The sequence below is a fragment of the Pseudorca crassidens genome, chromosome 11 (genome assembly GCF_039906515.1).
Source record: "Pseudorca crassidens isolate mPseCra1 chromosome 11, mPseCra1.hap1, whole genome shotgun sequence".
In the NCBI taxonomy this organism is placed as follows: domain Eukaryota; kingdom Metazoa; phylum Chordata; class Mammalia; order Artiodactyla; family Delphinidae; genus Pseudorca; species Pseudorca crassidens.
In genome coordinates, this window is record NC_090306.1 from 32,950,125 (window position 1) to 32,967,158 (window position 17,034).

The 17,034-nt window shown below is 38.2% G+C and overlaps 1 protein-coding gene across 1 annotated transcript in view; it reads right to left on the reverse strand.

The window, feature by feature from the left end:
• Nucleotides 1-1,244: 1,244 nt before the first annotated feature.
• Nucleotides 1,245-17,034, reverse strand: part of LOC137201786 (centrosomal protein of 78 kDa-like) — a 42,047-nt gene continuing 26,257 nt past the window's right edge. Inside the window, 5 exon segments of the mRNA XM_067696135.1 lie at nt 1,245-2,377; nt 2,379-2,543; nt 3,446-3,617; nt 4,460-4,626; nt 5,867-5,944. Of these exon segments, the coding sequence (XP_067552236.1) occupies nt 1,982-2,377; nt 2,379-2,543; nt 3,446-3,617; nt 4,460-4,626; nt 5,867-5,944 (978 nt within the window). The 3' untranslated portion in view covers nt 1,245-1,981.

Sequence of the window (17,034 nt, forward strand, 5' to 3'; positions counted from 1 at the left end):
CTCACCCCACTGCTAAAGGGCCAACGCTACATCTTGCTCATTGTTTCACTGCTCTAACACCCAATCCATGACTAATGAACTAACTACTACTGTAGTAGCCCTCTTTGTAACAATCAGGCAGGAACTTCTAGAAGAAATCTGACACTCCAGCTGTTCTCTGCTCTCACCTTTCAGTCTGAATGAACTAAAGACTTATCTGTACATGTTTTACCAGGGAGACATAATTTAATCCAGAGATGTGTCATCACATACTCTTACATACTCTGCCATTCAAAAATTCTGCTCACGATGGGGGAAGGAGACAGGTGTGCTTTCTGACAGTTCCACTGTTTTGCAGTTCTAGTGCTCACTGCCTTCTCTCTCAGTGCATTCCTTAAACCCTTCCTCTCTTAACAAGGAAACAGGATAACAAAGTAATTAAGAGCCTGGGTTCTGCCTATCTGTGAAACAGAAACATAACCAAGGACATAGAGAATAGACTGGTGGTTACCAAGGGGGAGGGGGTGGGAGAGGGTTGGATTGGGAGTTTGGGATTAGCAGATGCAAATTGGTGTATATACAGGATGGATAAACAAAAAGGTCCTACATGGGACTTCCCTGGTGGCACAGTGTTTAAGAATACGCCTGCCAATGCAGGGGACACGGGTTCGAGCCCTGGTCCGGGAAGATCCCACATGCCAGAGAGCAACTAAGCCCGATGCCACAACTACTTAAGACCATGCACCTAGAGCCCGTGCTCTGCAACAAGAAAAGCCACCACAATGAGAAGCCTGCACACCGCAACTAGAGAAAGCCTGCGTGCGGCAACGAAGGCCCAACACAGCCAAAAATTAAAAAATAAATACATTTATTTTTTAAAAAGTGGATGTATTTTAAAAAACCAAAAAGGTCCTACTGTAGAGCACAGCGAACTATATATCCTGTGATAAACCGTAACAGAAAAGAATATGAAAAAGAATGTATATAAATGTGTAATTGAGTAACTTTCCTGTACAGCAGTAATTAACACAACACTGTAATTCAACTATACGTCAATAAAAAAATAAAATTTAAAAAAATTGCCATAAAAATAGTCACATAAGGGGGACTTCCGCAGTGGTCCAGTGGTTAAGACTTCGCCTTCCAATGGAGGGGGTGAGGGTTCGATCCCTGGTGGGGGAGCTAAGATCCCACATGCCTTGCGGCCAAAAAACCAAAATATAAAACAGAAGCAATACTGTAACAAATGCAATAAACACTTTAAAAATGGTCGACATCAGAAAAAATCTTTAAAGAAGAAATTCACATAAATCAGAAACAAATGAAACATAATGAAGTCCATACATTAAAATAAATTCCATACATTAAAAAAAAAATAGAGCATGGGTTCGGGTCACATCGCAGCTTCCCACTTACTTACAGCTGTGTAATTCTGGGCAACTCACATAATGTCTCCTCAGACTCCTCATCTATAAACGGGGATGGTAACAGTTCCCTACCTCAGAGCGTTGCTGTAGTCCATAAACAACGGTAAGTGCCTTGGTAAATGTTTGAGGCTCTCTGGTTATTGTGAATTAAAATACCTCAATGGCTTCTGGCCATGTGATTTATAATAGTTTGATGTTTAACCAAATGGTAAAACTATTCCATTTATTATTCCCATATCTTTTTAACCCTTACACCCTGCTTTGTTGTTTATGTTTTCTCCCAACATAGAGTGCTAGTTCCAGGAGAGTAAAGGCTTTATTTTGTTCACTGCTGAAAGCAATAGCACCCAGAAAAGTACTGTACATATGAAGCCCTCAGTAAACACTAGCTGAATGAATGGTGCAAAGTGTCACAAGGAAAAGTACACCAAAACTTTCATTATAATAAAAAAGTATAGATATATCTTTCTCTAATGGCTTCCAGTCAAGTAACTGAAACCACCATACACTATAATAAAAACGTAAGTAACTTATTAAAATTTGAAGGCAAAAACATAATTTTAAATGATTTAGACCTATGTTAGGCGTGATAGAGTATGGATGCTTTCTTGAAATTCACAATCAGATCCAGAAGTATCACCTTCAGAATGTTCTAGTAGATTGAGTTTACTTTTAGTTGTCTTTGATGAAACAGTCACTATTCTACTCTCTTTAACAGAAATGTGTTTTTTTGAAGACTCACTTTTAATTGGTTTATTAACCAAAGAATTATTTTGCCCAATTCCTTTGCTTTTATGCTTTACAGGTGAGTCAGAGCAGGAATGCAGGTCCTTCCCAGGTTGTCTCCTAGCAGAGAATTTTTTGGTACATTCACGTGCTTTGCTCATTCTCTCTGAAGATGACCTGCTATTTCTAGATAATTCCTCTTCTTTGCTTTGACTTTCAGTTCCAGAAATGATTTCTGCTGAAGGGAGAACATGTTCTAGCAATGAACTCTTCAAAAGACTCCTGCCGCTGCTCTGTGACTGGGACCCCCAGGTTGTCTTTGGAAGTTTCTAAGGCCTCCTGAGTAGACACTGGGACATGGAAGGAGTCGAGAGGCAAAGGAATCCTAGCATCACCTGTAATTTTCTGAAACTGGACGGAAAAACAAAAGACAAGACAAAAATTCAGTGATGAACAAAGCCAACCATTAAAAAGTAGAGTTCAAAACTTCAGTGTTACTCTGTGACCTTATTATTAACACAGTCAATATTCAGAAGATTTCAGAGCCAGTTTTTTTCTAATTATATCTTGCCAAGTGATTCTCAGCTTAACCTAGCTATATCCAAGGCTATGTCCGCTACATTTTCAGACTTTGGTGACTGGGGTAGTTATTACCCATTTCCTTTCCCTCACCAAAAATAAAACCCTATTCTGTAAGATAATTAATTTCTTTCCTATCCTCCAGGCACATGCAAACAGTATATAGTTTGTGACCAAACTCTGTTCTCAAGCTGTCAGTTCCCAAGACCAGTCTGAGATTGGTTGATGGGGGCTCCAAGTAAGGCTAGAGGAAAAGCTGACAGGTTTTCCCCTCCCATTCCCATAACCAGGTGATTCACTGTAATATGTTACCTATTAGCTATGTCTGGATTACTTATTTTAAAAATTATATCAGTATGTGTACCTTCATTAGTGTTCCTTCACTGTAAGCTGACTGCATACAAATAGAAACCTAGATAAAATATGAATAGAATAGACATTTATACAATTTAAAATCTGGAATATTTTCTCTAATGTTTTCTTTCTTCATTAAGGATAGTTTGCTTTAACTCATAAATTTTCTAAAGAACTTCCAGTCTCCTTATTTACAATAATACAGTATCATGAAATGGGCACACATTTACTAATCTCAGATTTGGAAAGGATTCCAGAATCTTATAGGTTCTGAGCATGTGAACTATTAGAGACTGATCATTATTGTTTTCTCCCTGACTTGGTCATTTCCTTTTTGCTAATCACTCTTAGAATCATTAAGTGCTGTTCTGTCCACTTACTTGGATATTTTTCATTTGTCCTGGGGCACCCTGTTTTGATTCTGATTTTTCTTCTTCAAGTGCCTTCTTTTCTTCTTTACGTGGACTACTAACAGTAGAATTCATCTGGGGACGACCTAGTAAATGAAAATCTGACTGATCTATACCAGCCATTGTGGCCAGCTGCCCAAGCCTGGACCAGAGGAGGAAAGGAGAAAAGACAAAGGTTATTATAATCACATAAGAGCAGTTTAGATTTCCCCAGACTACAATCATGAAATACTTCTAAAATCTTAAAAGCCAACATCCTACGCCAGACTACAAGCCTCTCTCTCCCCCAAATTCTCAGCCCTTTCCAGATTCATCCTCTAGGACACATCCCATCTCCTTACCTATTACCGCTCCATTTTAAACACTGTCTGACTAGCAGCTTCACATCTACCACGCACCTCGTCCACTACCTCTCACACCTCTATTCCCACACTTCTTTACCACATTTCCTCCAGTTTCCAAGAATGTGTTTGTTCCTTCCTTCCCAACACCAACACCAATTCATTCACTGACAAAACACCACTCCATCAACTATCAATCTCCACTTCCCTCTTCCAGCAAAATTGCTCCCAGTTGAGAACTACTGACCTATCTCCCCTGCAGATTAATAATTTTTATGTCTAAGGCAAAAATAACCTTAATTCACTTATCAAACAAGCAAAATAAGTGAAAGATAGGAAAATTCTTATGCATTCCCGAATATTTTCAATGAAAACTGCCTTCAATTTAGTCTTTACAAAAAACTACACCTACTAATTACTCTATCTACAGGTTACTCTTTTATAATGAGCTCCCCACTCTACCAAAGCAGGCTTCCCTATTTGCATTTCTTAAAAAATTTAATTCCTCATTTTAAATAGTCAACTATATTACCTATAATTACACTAAATATGGCCACGGAAGTGATGAAAATTGCTCCAGTTCCTCAGCAAACTACCATCACAGTCGCAAAGAGAAGAATGCCATGAAGAGAAATGAACTAACCCAGCATCTTTAAGGAGATCCAAGAAAGCATGGAACTTCTGAAAAGAATTCTCAATGCTGCCCAAAACACCTGCATCATCCAGGATCATGCTTGTCAATGAGTGGGCATGAAGGGCTTCAGACGAAGAGAAATTCATATTTCTTAAGTGGGCATTTTCATGTTCCAGCTATAAAAGAAGACTAAAAATGTCTGACATGATTTTTTCTCATTGTCATCAAAAGTAGTCTTCCCTATTTTCAAGGAACAAAACTAAAACACTCAAAATGTAATTAATTTGTAATTAACCTAACTCTCCACCAGTAAAGACAGAGACCCGATCACATAGTAACCAAACCCCACAGGCACCCAACAAAGTTTCCTATATAACACTTAGGTGGTACATAAAAAAACCAAAGTTACCGTTTTATTAATGATCTTTCACAAAAGATCACATTTCTAACTAGTTCAATTCATAATGGAGCCTTATTCCACATTAGAAAATTACCTGCTTTAAGTTTCTCTTAAATTAGAAAATGAAATATAGAATCTGATTTGAATAAAACATATTACAACTCTGCTGAATGTTAAGAATTAACTTTAGTGAGCAAAATATCTAATGCTTACGTTTAAAAGTCCTAAATCATACCCAACCCAATCTATTAAATGTACAATCACCAATATTTTCTTTGGCTTCTTGAAAATATTCCCCCCATGCACTCTTCCCCTTCCGCTCATCATCTATGCACTTAAAACCCCCTGTAAGCTCAACTCTAGTATTTCTCAGAAAGGCCATTAATGTTCATGATGCCCCTTTTGCCTTACATGAGCAGGTGGCTCAACATTTATTGAATGAGTGTCCGCCAATCCAACGGATGCACTTTCAAAAATTCCTCCCTACACTCATGCTGTGATAAATTATATTTAGATAGAACTTTTTAGATTATGCCCTGCTTTCATGCACATTACCTAATGTAATTCTCATAGTATATATTTTTATCTTTCATTGCATTCTTAGAAGTTTTCCAATATCTTAAATTTATTTAAATGATTCACTTTCCTAATTCATTGCCAGGAGAGTCTCATCGTGTCTTTTATATTACTGTATATACAGTATATGCACAAAAGTGCCTTCTTGAATCAAAGAATCATGAACAGGAAATAAGCTAATGTCATATAAAAGCGCACGCGCGCAAGCGTGCGCACACACACACACACACACAAAACCAGATTTTCACATTTTTAAAAACATGCTTTCTGGAATATAGATCATATGATCACTAAATACCAGTAAATGCAAAAGTCCACTTGATACAACAAATTTGCAACATATTACAGTTTTAAATCTTACAAATTATGTGTATATGGCTTAAAATCAAATCAAAATAAAACTAAAACACTCTCTAAAGCAGAAGAAGAAACTTGTTTACCTCACTGACTCGTTTATCAGCCTTCAGTCTTATTACTCTTTCCTCCTTTAACTGCTTTAGGCACTCCTCCAGGTTTTCCTAAACAGAGTCAATATTATAACTAATTCATAGTATAATATCCCAAAGCCTTTCCAGCTATTGGTCTCATCAGGATTTAGAGGCAGAGCCAGAAGTGAACTCAGATTTTAGTCTGCTACTGGTAATATCATACCATGCTAGTGAAATGAATTATCAAAACCTATCAAGTTAGCATAGGTAAGATTTATTTAAATTCCACTCTTTCCAACATAAATTTGTGGTAGCCCACCATAAAAGGCATATGCGTATAAATAACATAGTAAGTCAGAAATAAGAAGTTAAGACCCAGAAAGAAAAATTCTATTTTTATTTGTGGGTCTCCTTATAGTAGGAAGTCCTATTAATGAACATGCTTAACATACCTGAATTGCCTAATTGCAGATTCAATAGCATGTTTTTAAGAAGTACTCACTTTTAAAGCAATTCACAGTCAAGCACTGTTCCTGGAATTCCCTGGGTATGAAATAATCTAATCATCAAAACCCTAAAAGGGGGCTTCCCTGCTGGCACAGTGGTTAAGAATCTGCCTGCCAGTGCAGGGGACACGGGTTCGAGCCCTAGTCCAGGAAGAACCCACATGCCGTGGACCAACTAAGCCCATGCACCACGACTACTGAGCCTACGCTCTAGAACCCACGTGCCACAACTACTGAAGCCTGCACGCCTAGAGCCTGTGCCCCGCAATGAGAAGCCACCACGCTGCAACGAAGAGTAGCCCCCCGCTCGACGCAACTGGAGAAAGCCCGCGAGCAGCAACGAAGACCCAACGCAGCCAAAAATAAATAAATAAATGTATAAAAAAAAAACCCTACGAGGAAAGAACGATCACTAACTCCATGGTTTTTGTTTGTTTGTTTGTTTTTTTGCGTTACGTAGGCCTCTCACTGTTGTGGCCTCTCCCATTGCGGAGCACAGGCTCTGGACAAGCAGGCTCAGCGGCCATGGCTCTCGGGCCTAGACGCTCTGCGGCACGTGGGATCCTCCCGGACCGGGGCATGAACCCGTGTCCCCTGCATCGGCAGGCGGACTCTCAACCACTGCGCCACCAGGGAAGTGCTATTTTACAGATGAGGGAAACAGAGGCAGAGAAGTAGAATAAGTAGAGCAGCACAGCCAAGGTCACACCACTAAGTAGCAGAGCCACACTGTGGACTCAGGAAGCTGGGTGCCATTCCTGTTCACGGAGATGGTAGTCTTCCCATTCACCAAGGTCACTGAAATAAAATGAACACTGATAAACTCTCTTAGGAGTTTTAGGAACTAAGACACTTCGGTCCTTGAAGTGGGGACACTGCTTGCAATAGGCAGAATTCTAACAGAGGCCCCAAGATTCCTACTTACTGAAGTACACAAACCTTCCACTTATCCAATCAAACTCTAAATCTAGGTGCTGTAGTGAAGGGATTTTGCAGATGGAATTAAGGTTCAAAATCAGTTGATTTTTTAAGATAGGGAGATTATTCTAGGTGGATGTGACCTACTCAGGCACCCCATGAAAAGGACCTGAACTCTTCCTGAATTGAAGTACAAAAGGGACAAGAGGGAGACTCTCCGTTGCTGGCTCTGAAGAAGTCCAATGCTGCGGCAGGGAAGGCAAGCGAGAGGCCTCTAGGACCTGAGACTGTCCCCCGACTGACAGCCAGCAAGGAAATGGGGACCTCTGTCCTGCAACTGCAGAATCTGAATTATGCCAACAAGCCGAAGAAGCTTGGAGGCATTCTTTCCCAGAGCCTCGGGATGCTAACACAGCCAGACTGAAATCTTGATTTCAGCTCTGTGACCCACACAAACTATGGTGAACATCCAACGTTTGGGACTCAACATCTTACACTTAAATTTCACGTGCTTTAACACTCTCGGGAGGGAACCCACATGTTCCCGTGTGTATCTGAGCAGGAAACCCAGTCACGCTGTGCCTGGACTTCTGACCTACAGAACTGTGAGCTAGTCAAATAGGTATTGTTTTCAGTCAGTAAGAGTGTACTAAAAGAATTAATATTCTACTCAACCTCCAGGCTCATGAACAAAATAAACGATTTTCATTGTTTTAAGCCACAGTTTCAGGGTGGTTTCCTATGCAGCGATAAACAATCAGAATACCTACACTTATGAAAACAGTAAGGTATATTTATACATTTTAGCTGCTTTGAACAATCACTTAAAGAATGAGGAACCCTGTTATATGCCATCATTGGCAGAGGAGCTGGTATCACTTTCTGAAGAGTAGCTCTTGGTACCTAACAACAATCCTACATCAGGGGTTTACCCTAAGGAAATCAAAGATGTGGGCAGAGATTTATCTACCAACATGATGTCTTAAGATTGTTTATAACCAAACCCTAGAAGAAGGCTAAGAGCCTCCAAATTGGGATTGGTTTAAACAAAAACAGATCACCGAATGAAGGAATGCGCTATGAAGCCACTAAGAAAATAATGACAACAGGTCTCAACCAGAGTTAATGAATGGGCTTCAGGAGTTCTACATTCAAAATATATCTGTGCGTTTTTCCTGGGAGATGGTGCATAAGCTTAATCAAATTCTCTGATGTAGAAGAGTATTTAGTGGTAAGACAAAATATTTTTCATACTTTTTTCAGACAAAAGAGCAGATCAGGTGTGTGTACATGCAGAGGTGGCTTTTATTTCCTTCAATGAGTTGTTCATTGTTTTCAAAAATTTACTCAATGAACATATATTTTTATATTCAGATCATGTTTAAAAAACTGACAGTCTAAGAACTTCAAATTCTTTAATGTTTCATTACTAAAGCCGGCCAAGTTTTCAATGGGGAAAAAGGGGGAAAAATTGCAAACTTCCTCTACTTTCAATATAATGGTTTAATAAATCTTCTAAAACCGATTTCAAAGAATTTCTAAACAAGCAAATAAACAAAAAAACTCTCACCACAGTCAGAGGAAAGTAGAGTAAAACTTCCTGACTGGTTCTAAATAGCACATCAAAGTGCAATTACATGAAATAGTTTCTTCCTCTAGTGGAGGAAATTAGAACACAGTGTTAAATTTTTGTGGAAAAGTGTACCCTCCTCCCACAAAGTATTAATAATTCATGTCCCTTACATGGAAATATGGAACCAAAAAAGTTAGAAAGTAAAATTGCTTGATATTCTGTTACTTAAGTAAGACTAATGATAAGGCTTTGGAATAATTTTCCTTCCTGTCATCTGCTCTCCCATCCTCCCTCTGTACACTGGCTAGGGTGATTTTTCTGGGACAAAGCTCCCATCATATTGGATATCAAATTTTATGTTCACCTTTTCTCCATTTAACATTGAAATCAATCATTTCTCATATAATCAGGGGATTCATAACCTTGATTTTTTTTGTGTGGGCTACAAAATATTCCACTGAGTGGGTTTACTGGTTAACCACTTTACACATTTAAATTCTTTCCAACTTTTCAATATTATAAGATAAAATAACCATTTTTATGCATGAAGGCTTTTTTCCATATTGAGAATAACGTTCTTGCAATAAATCCATAAAAATGAGTTTGAGGTCAAAGCAAATGAACATTTTTAAGGCTCTGAGGTACCTATCTCCAAACTTCTTTCCAAAAGATTTGTGAGATTTTATACTGCCATCAGCGATGTATCACTTGGTATATAACCTCTACTACAACTGTTGGCTTATTTCCTCACGTAGAGTGCAAGTTATTTGAAGATAGGGGGTGTATTTTATTAAGTGTTTATCCCCAGCACCTGTGCCTAGCACAACGTGGGCGGTCAATAAATAATTGCTTAATAAGGAAAATCCCTGCCAATACAAGATGTACGTGTGTGAAAGACAGACTGTGTGTTTTTCTCTAACTGCATAGATGAAAACTTGTCATCTTCTTTAATGTGTAATTTTTTTTCTTGTAATTAGCAATTTAATTTCTCTTTTAGATTATATTGTAAAAATTCAGATTCTCTGAGGCAAATGGACCTGGCACTACCCATTAGCTATATAACCTTGGACAAGTTCTATAACTCTAGGCCTCAACTTCCTCATCTATAAAATGGAGATAAGCTCCCATATCACAGAGCTCTCGTGAGGATTACATGAGTTAAAACACATATAAAATTAGAAGAGTGCTTGGTACACAGCATATGTTCAATTAATGCTGAATGAATAACATGTGAATGCAAACAGTAGTGAAGGGCTTAAAATGAAATAGTCTCATCCCACTCCCACATTCGGCACTCAAGAAGTGACCAATTCTTTACTCAGGTTTTTAATTGTAAAATACGATATGCGTACTGAGAAGTGCACAGAACAAAACTGTCAATGTGACAAATAAAAAGAGAATACTTACATAACCAGTACTCGAATCTGAAAGTATTGATACTTGTCAGCATCTCAAAACCCCCCCCATATCCTTTTCCCATCACAATCTCCTTCCCTCTTCCCAGTTAAACACCGTCCTCATTTCTTGACAATCCTTTTCTTTAACCTGCATGCATCCCTAACAAAAGAGTTTAGTTTTGTCAACATCTAACTTTATGTAGAGGATCATAGTATATGAAGTCTTTTCTATCGTATTTCTTTCACTCAACATTGGTTTAAAAAATTCATCCACATTGCAGCCTGTAGCTCTAGTTCATTCAGTTTTATTGCTTGATAGTTTTCCCACTGTACGAATACACATAATTTATTTAATTTTTGACTCTTAATGGACATTTAGTTTGTTTTCAGTTTGTGCTAATGCAAATCATGGACAGGAATCCTGCTGTACCGGTTATTCTGGTGCATTTACACAGGGCGGGGGTGAGGGCTGCTGGGTCACAGGCTATTTATATACCTTCAGTTGATGGAGAGTGCTAAATGCTTTCCAAAGTAGTTGTGTCGATTTATACTCCAGTATAAGTAGGGTAGAAGATTCCCATAGTACTCTAGGTCTACAATACCTGATACTACCACACTTTATTTATGTATTTGTCAAACTGATTGGCATGTAGTATCATTGGTTTTCACTCACTTTTCTCTTATTACTTAATGAAGTCCTACACTTTTCTGTGTTTACTGGCTGTTTGGATTTCCTTTTTTATGAGGTTTACGTCAACTATTGTTATTTTTTATTATTATTATTTATTTATTTTTGGCTGAGTTGGGTCTTCGTTACTGCGTGCAGGCTTTCTCTAGTTGCCGTGAACGGGGGCTACTCTTCATTGCAGTGGCTTCTCTTGTGGAGCACAGGATCTAGGCGGGTGGGCTTCAGTAGTTGCGGCACGTGGGCTCAGTAGTTGCGACTCACAGGCTCTAGAGCGCAGGCTCCGTAGTTGTGGTGCACAGGCTTCGTTGCTCCGCAGTATGTGGGATCTTCCCGGATCAGGGCTCAAGCACGTGTCCCCTGCCTTGGCAGGCAGATTATTAACAACTGCGACACCAGGGAGGTCCAACTATTGTTATTTTGAATTCTTCTCCGAGTAATACTCTTACATGACCATTTTCTGACTAAATTGGAGGCATTATCTGTTCACTTTCTATTTCACTAAGTAAGGGTTTAGTTCATTTACACTCTTCCTATGTCCACACTGCTCAGTAAAGTTATGTCATCATTAGTTATTCCACTGCTCATGATCTCTTTGATTGGTATATACCAATCAAAGTTTGGTATATACCAATCAAAGTTTTGATATACTTAAAAACCTACACTGTTGATCAACTATAAACTCTCTCAACGTCACGCTTTGTAAAATGAGGACATTCATACCATCTTCCCTTTTTTCTACCTCCTGTCTACCTTCCAAACCTAGCTTTTACATTGTCAAAGTTGAAATTTATATTCTGTTCTATGTGCAGTTAAGTCTTCTGTTATTTGACAGTCAGTAAGGAGTAAGGTTTAAGACAACAGGCAGAGAGCCTAAACTCAAAGCCTCGATCCAACCCTAAATTAGGTACAGCCTGGGCAAGTTCCTTCCCTGTCTTAGCTTCCTTTTCACAAAAGTGGGAATGATATTAGCACCAACCTCATAAGGCTATTCAGAGGATTAAATGAGTTAATATATGCAAAAACGCTTAGAGCCTAATATATACTAAGTACATACTAGTACATTTCAGTACATACCAAGTTAATGCAAATACATACTAAGTATAGTTTAGGTTAGTTATTTGTTATTACATGCAAGTTGACAATAAAAGCTGCAAACCAAGACAGTATTGCCATTATTACAATGAAATTAATATTGCCCACTGCAGATGTACTGTCTCTGTGTATAGACTACACCTCGTTCCATACTGTGTCAGTGTCACTGCCCTTGTGCAGGCTGACCACATACCCCAAGCCGCCTTGGGCTGTTCCAGTTTATACCTGTTGTCCTGATGTTACAGCATTAGAGCGCCTCCTTACACTATTGAAGTGTAAGGAGTTTGGACAAGTTCTGGTTTGAACAACAAATTAGATAGGTGGTCATTACCCCCGTCTGTCGCTGAAAAGGGGGACATCTATAGTGTCAAGTGTAAGTGGATTCTTCTCTTCCTCACCAATAGTAGGTTAAAAATCAACCATAGCTTAGTTTCCTTCAGGTTTATGTCAGTATAGCCTTTTTTCCTCTGGAGTTCAAGTTCCTTCTCCTCTTCCTCTCCCTCTTCCCTTCCAACAGTGCCTAATACCTAGTAAGTACGATATGCCTCAAGGTGTTTCTAAGCTCTCAATCACACAATCAATAGAAGCCTCTTCAATCTAGACTAGCTGCTCTCTGCACTGAATCCCCTATTACCTTCCTTCTTGGTTTATTGCCTCATTTTGCTGGATTATTTCTATAAAAAGCTTAAGGTGTAGCACAAGAGGTCAATTTTTCAAATTTCTTTCTGTACAAAATATCTTCTTCAGCCTCCACTTATGACTGATAGTTTGGCTGGATACAAACCCCTAGGGTGAAAATTATGTGCCTGAAAAACTTTGGAGGTATCTTTCTAATGCCTTCCAGGATCCATGGTGCTGATGACAAGTATGATAAAGTCAGATTTTAACTTTTTTTTTTTTTAGGTGACCAGTATTTTTCTCTCTGGAATGGATGTATCCTGTCAGTATTTTATTCTATGTTAATTTATTTTTTCAGTATTTTAAAGTTTCATAATGAAGGGTGCCTAGGTATGAGTCTATTCTTGTTCATCTTGCTCAAAACTTGAGTAACTATTTTCAATCAGAGGCCTGATGTCTACTTTCAGCTGTGGGGAATTTTGTTGCCCTTTGACAGCTTCCCTCCATTTTTTTTCTGGGTCTGGAGTTTCTAATAGTTACATGTTGCATCTCCCAGATGCAGCCTCTCTAACATATTGCTATCACATTTTCCATTGTGTCTTTCTTTTTTATATAATGAGAAATTTTTTTAATTCCTACTGAAGTTATTTCAGCAACCATATTTTCACTTCCAAGAGACCTCTCTTGCTTTCTGACCATTCTCTTTTTAATTAACACCCTAGTCTTATTTTATAGTCGCTAGCCCTTTTTAAATCTCCCTCAGAATACTAATTAGGGTTTTTTCTTAAATTATTTTGTTCCCTAAATTGTCCCCGGTCCTACCAGGATATGTTTTCACACTTTGTCCCCCTCTCTCATGTTGTAAGCTTTACTCAACTATCAGGCAAATGACAGTTATTTTCTATTTAAGAATGAGTGCAGAAAGCTCCCTGAAGTCAACGATTGATTGGTTTCTTATGCAGGAAGAAGCAGGGTGTAACTGTAATAGGATCTCCCGCAAACACAATTTTCTAGGGTGTGAAAACTCACACTAGCTGCCCTAGTTCTCGCCAGTTTCACTGTTTTCAAAATGAAAGCATCTCATTTCAGGAGCGTGAGGGCAGGGCTGGGAGTCCACTCCTCCAAACACAACCCTTCCATGAGCTCCCCTATTTCAGTCACACTTTTAACTAACTCCACCCTCTCTCCTACATGCGCATCTGAGCATGGGGCTACTTCTGCAGGTGGGGTCAGAATCCTCCTCAGTTGCAGGTGGTCCCTGTGCATATTCTAGTTGATGCTTTTCCTCTGTTCTACTGCCTCAGTTTCACACTCTTCCACCTGTCTTCCGTCTTTCAAAACTGTGTTGAAATCTCTTGATTGTTGTGGGCTTATATACTTAAACACTTTGATACCATCCTTGTAGTGTCTTGTCAAAACGGAGAAGAGCTGAAAGGGTTCTCAGTGCATTTTGAATCTGCTATTCTGTGGTCCCAGTGTGTAAACTTCTTGGTCTTCCCCAGTGTCTATCATTACTATTAGAAATACAATCTCCTGGTCTACTCGTGAAGGAAATGAATACAACACACCTAAAATGACAAGGAATGCGGATTAGATGCTCTAGGGTCTTGTCGTACTCTGCCATTTACTAATAAGCCACTTACGTGCTACAAATTGTAGGTGCTCATTTATAAAATGAAAGAGGGTAACTCTACATGAACTATAGATTTCTCCTACTCTAACATTTCATAATTTTCTAAGTTTTTTTCTTAAAATTTCTCTATATTATCATTAATTTTAATTAAAAAAATAAAAATCTAACTTTCTCTTTTGAAAATCAAAGAGTTAATTCCCATAGTCCTACAATAATGGGATAATTAGTTCTGAAACCAGTCATGTTTCATACGAAAAGAAAATCATATTAAATAATTTTTAAAAATTAAACATGGACTTTGTAGCACAAAGACAAGGTCCCCCACAAATGGTGTTCCTTTATTTACTAGAAATGTTCAGCTCTTCATTAAAGTTGAAATAAAATAAATATATTATTTTTGAGGTGCAAAAATTTCTTATGAAAATCAATTTTTCTTTTCTGTCCATACAAAATTATGGAATGACATTAGAGGTCAGGTTTATTTGGTAATAGAATGTAGCTTCTTGATATTTTTTATTTTAGGAAAGGAGAATATCAACATCAAAACTTTTTTCAACTTTATTTTTATTTAAAATGAGAACATATTTTCCTCTTGTAAAAAGAGAGTTCAACTAGAACTGTCAATTTTCTCATCTGTAAAACAAGATCTTGATGTAAATACATCACCAGTTAAACCCAGTTAATACAACTATTGCTATTATGTACAGTATCCATACAGAATTGCGTATAAAAAAAATAAGCTCAAAAGAAGGACCTGGAAGGCTCTGCTACGGAGAAAACTGAACAGAATTCAGCTGACTAGCTTGGTAATAACTCTCTGAACTGCTGAGAGGCCCCTTCAGTTCCTATGTTCAGGATGGTTGAGATTTCACTCTCACTTCTGTAAATGGTGATATTAATCGTTCTCTAATTTACCACTCTGTGTGACGAGGATGGACCTGAGATTAAGTGTCTCAGGAAGAAGATAGAAAACCACAGAGTTGTTAAACTCAAGTGCAAAGACTGGGGATTCAACACTATTCTTTATGCAACAGCAATTCACATTACCATTTGGTCAGATTCTTTCAACAAAACAGAAGATGCACTCACATGTATTAAAAGACAGAAATTAACTGCCATCTGTATCAATATGTTAATGTGCTTCAATCACATGTTTTCATGAAAGTTTAAACATAAAATCACCTTTAAGATCTAGGCCATGTGATCTGCTCCCTGTCATGTCAGATTATACCCTGTGAAGTTTACTGTCTTAAGAGTGACAGAGTTCTTTATACCTTGACAAATAACTAAAAGGAAAATAAAAACCCACACACACAATAAGATGAAGAGCCTATACATTTGTCAATCTTGATTTATTTGCTTTTCTTCAGTCAATTGGAGGTTTATAGCCACATTCTTAAAATCATTAACTGCAATCTTCCCAAACAGGTAATTGATGAACTGATGCATTCTAAAACTTGTCAGTAACAAAGTGTTATTCCAGTTTACAGCAACAGTTTAATTCTATTTAGGTACTAAAATTGAATACACTGAATACTGCAAACTTTATTCCCAACCACTCAGTAAAGTACTACATACTTTTGAGACAAAGGGAAAAAAAAGAAAAACCTAAAAAGCATAAGACTCTTCTGATTTTCATTTCCAATGATACATGCCAATCTTGATGATCAATCAGCAACTTAAATGTCAACTATAAACCCAGTATTTTATTAGCTGCTATGCAGTATACTAGAGCAATAGAAGAGAGAGGACCTCAAACCCTCTCTTCCCTCAAATTGAAAGGCAGGCTTCCTGACCCCTCCAGACCACTACTGGACACAGGGAACACAGGACCCCAATCAAGAGTCACCTGCTTTGTGATTACTTCCATGACACACCCTCACCAACACCACTGAATTTGCTGCTCCTACAGGACATTACATATATTTCCTATTTTAACACATACCACAGTGCATTATAATTATGATTGCAGATACATGTTCTAACAATTTAAAGATCATGATGACTTTTTTGCTCTTTATATCTTGCTATTTCCCTTCCCGTAATATTTCTTGAAGAGAAACCATAAAAATATAAACAAACACAAAAAGCAGAAAATATACAAAACATGTGGTTTGTGGCTTAACACAAACTTAATATTAATTCTGACAATATCCAGCATGACATGTATCCATGGTACATGTATCCATACCAGTATCCATGGTACAAATGAGAATGGACCAAGGTTTGAGCAGGTACAGGAGACAATCCAGGCATGAACAACACCAAGAAAAGGTAGACAGGAAGTAACATGGTGTGTAGGAAATCACGAGACCAGTCTGATGGGAAGAGACTTAAACAAGACTGAAACTCACTTTCTAAACCTCCATCTCCAATTGGACAATTCACAAGACACAGGTGCCCCAAAGTGGCCGATTTAGTCAATCCCTTTAACGGGGAGGAACAGTCTAAAATTTTACCCCTTTAGTTTGCCCCAAAAGCAACTATCAAATGTTGGCAGGACACAATGAAGGCTTACCTTTGTTAACATAGTTACGTCTCTCTCTCTCACAACCAGCCCACTTAGCTCCAGGTTCCTTAGCGCACCTGACGCACTTACACAGCGTCTAAGAGCTTTACACAACTGGAAGGTCACATCTTTATTTCTTATTGCAGGAACACAATTTCTGGAAACTTTATTTCTGTCAGAACCTAAAGCAAAATTATTGTAAAATGAGTGATTTAAACCATACATTTTATCACCGTTAAAAAACAT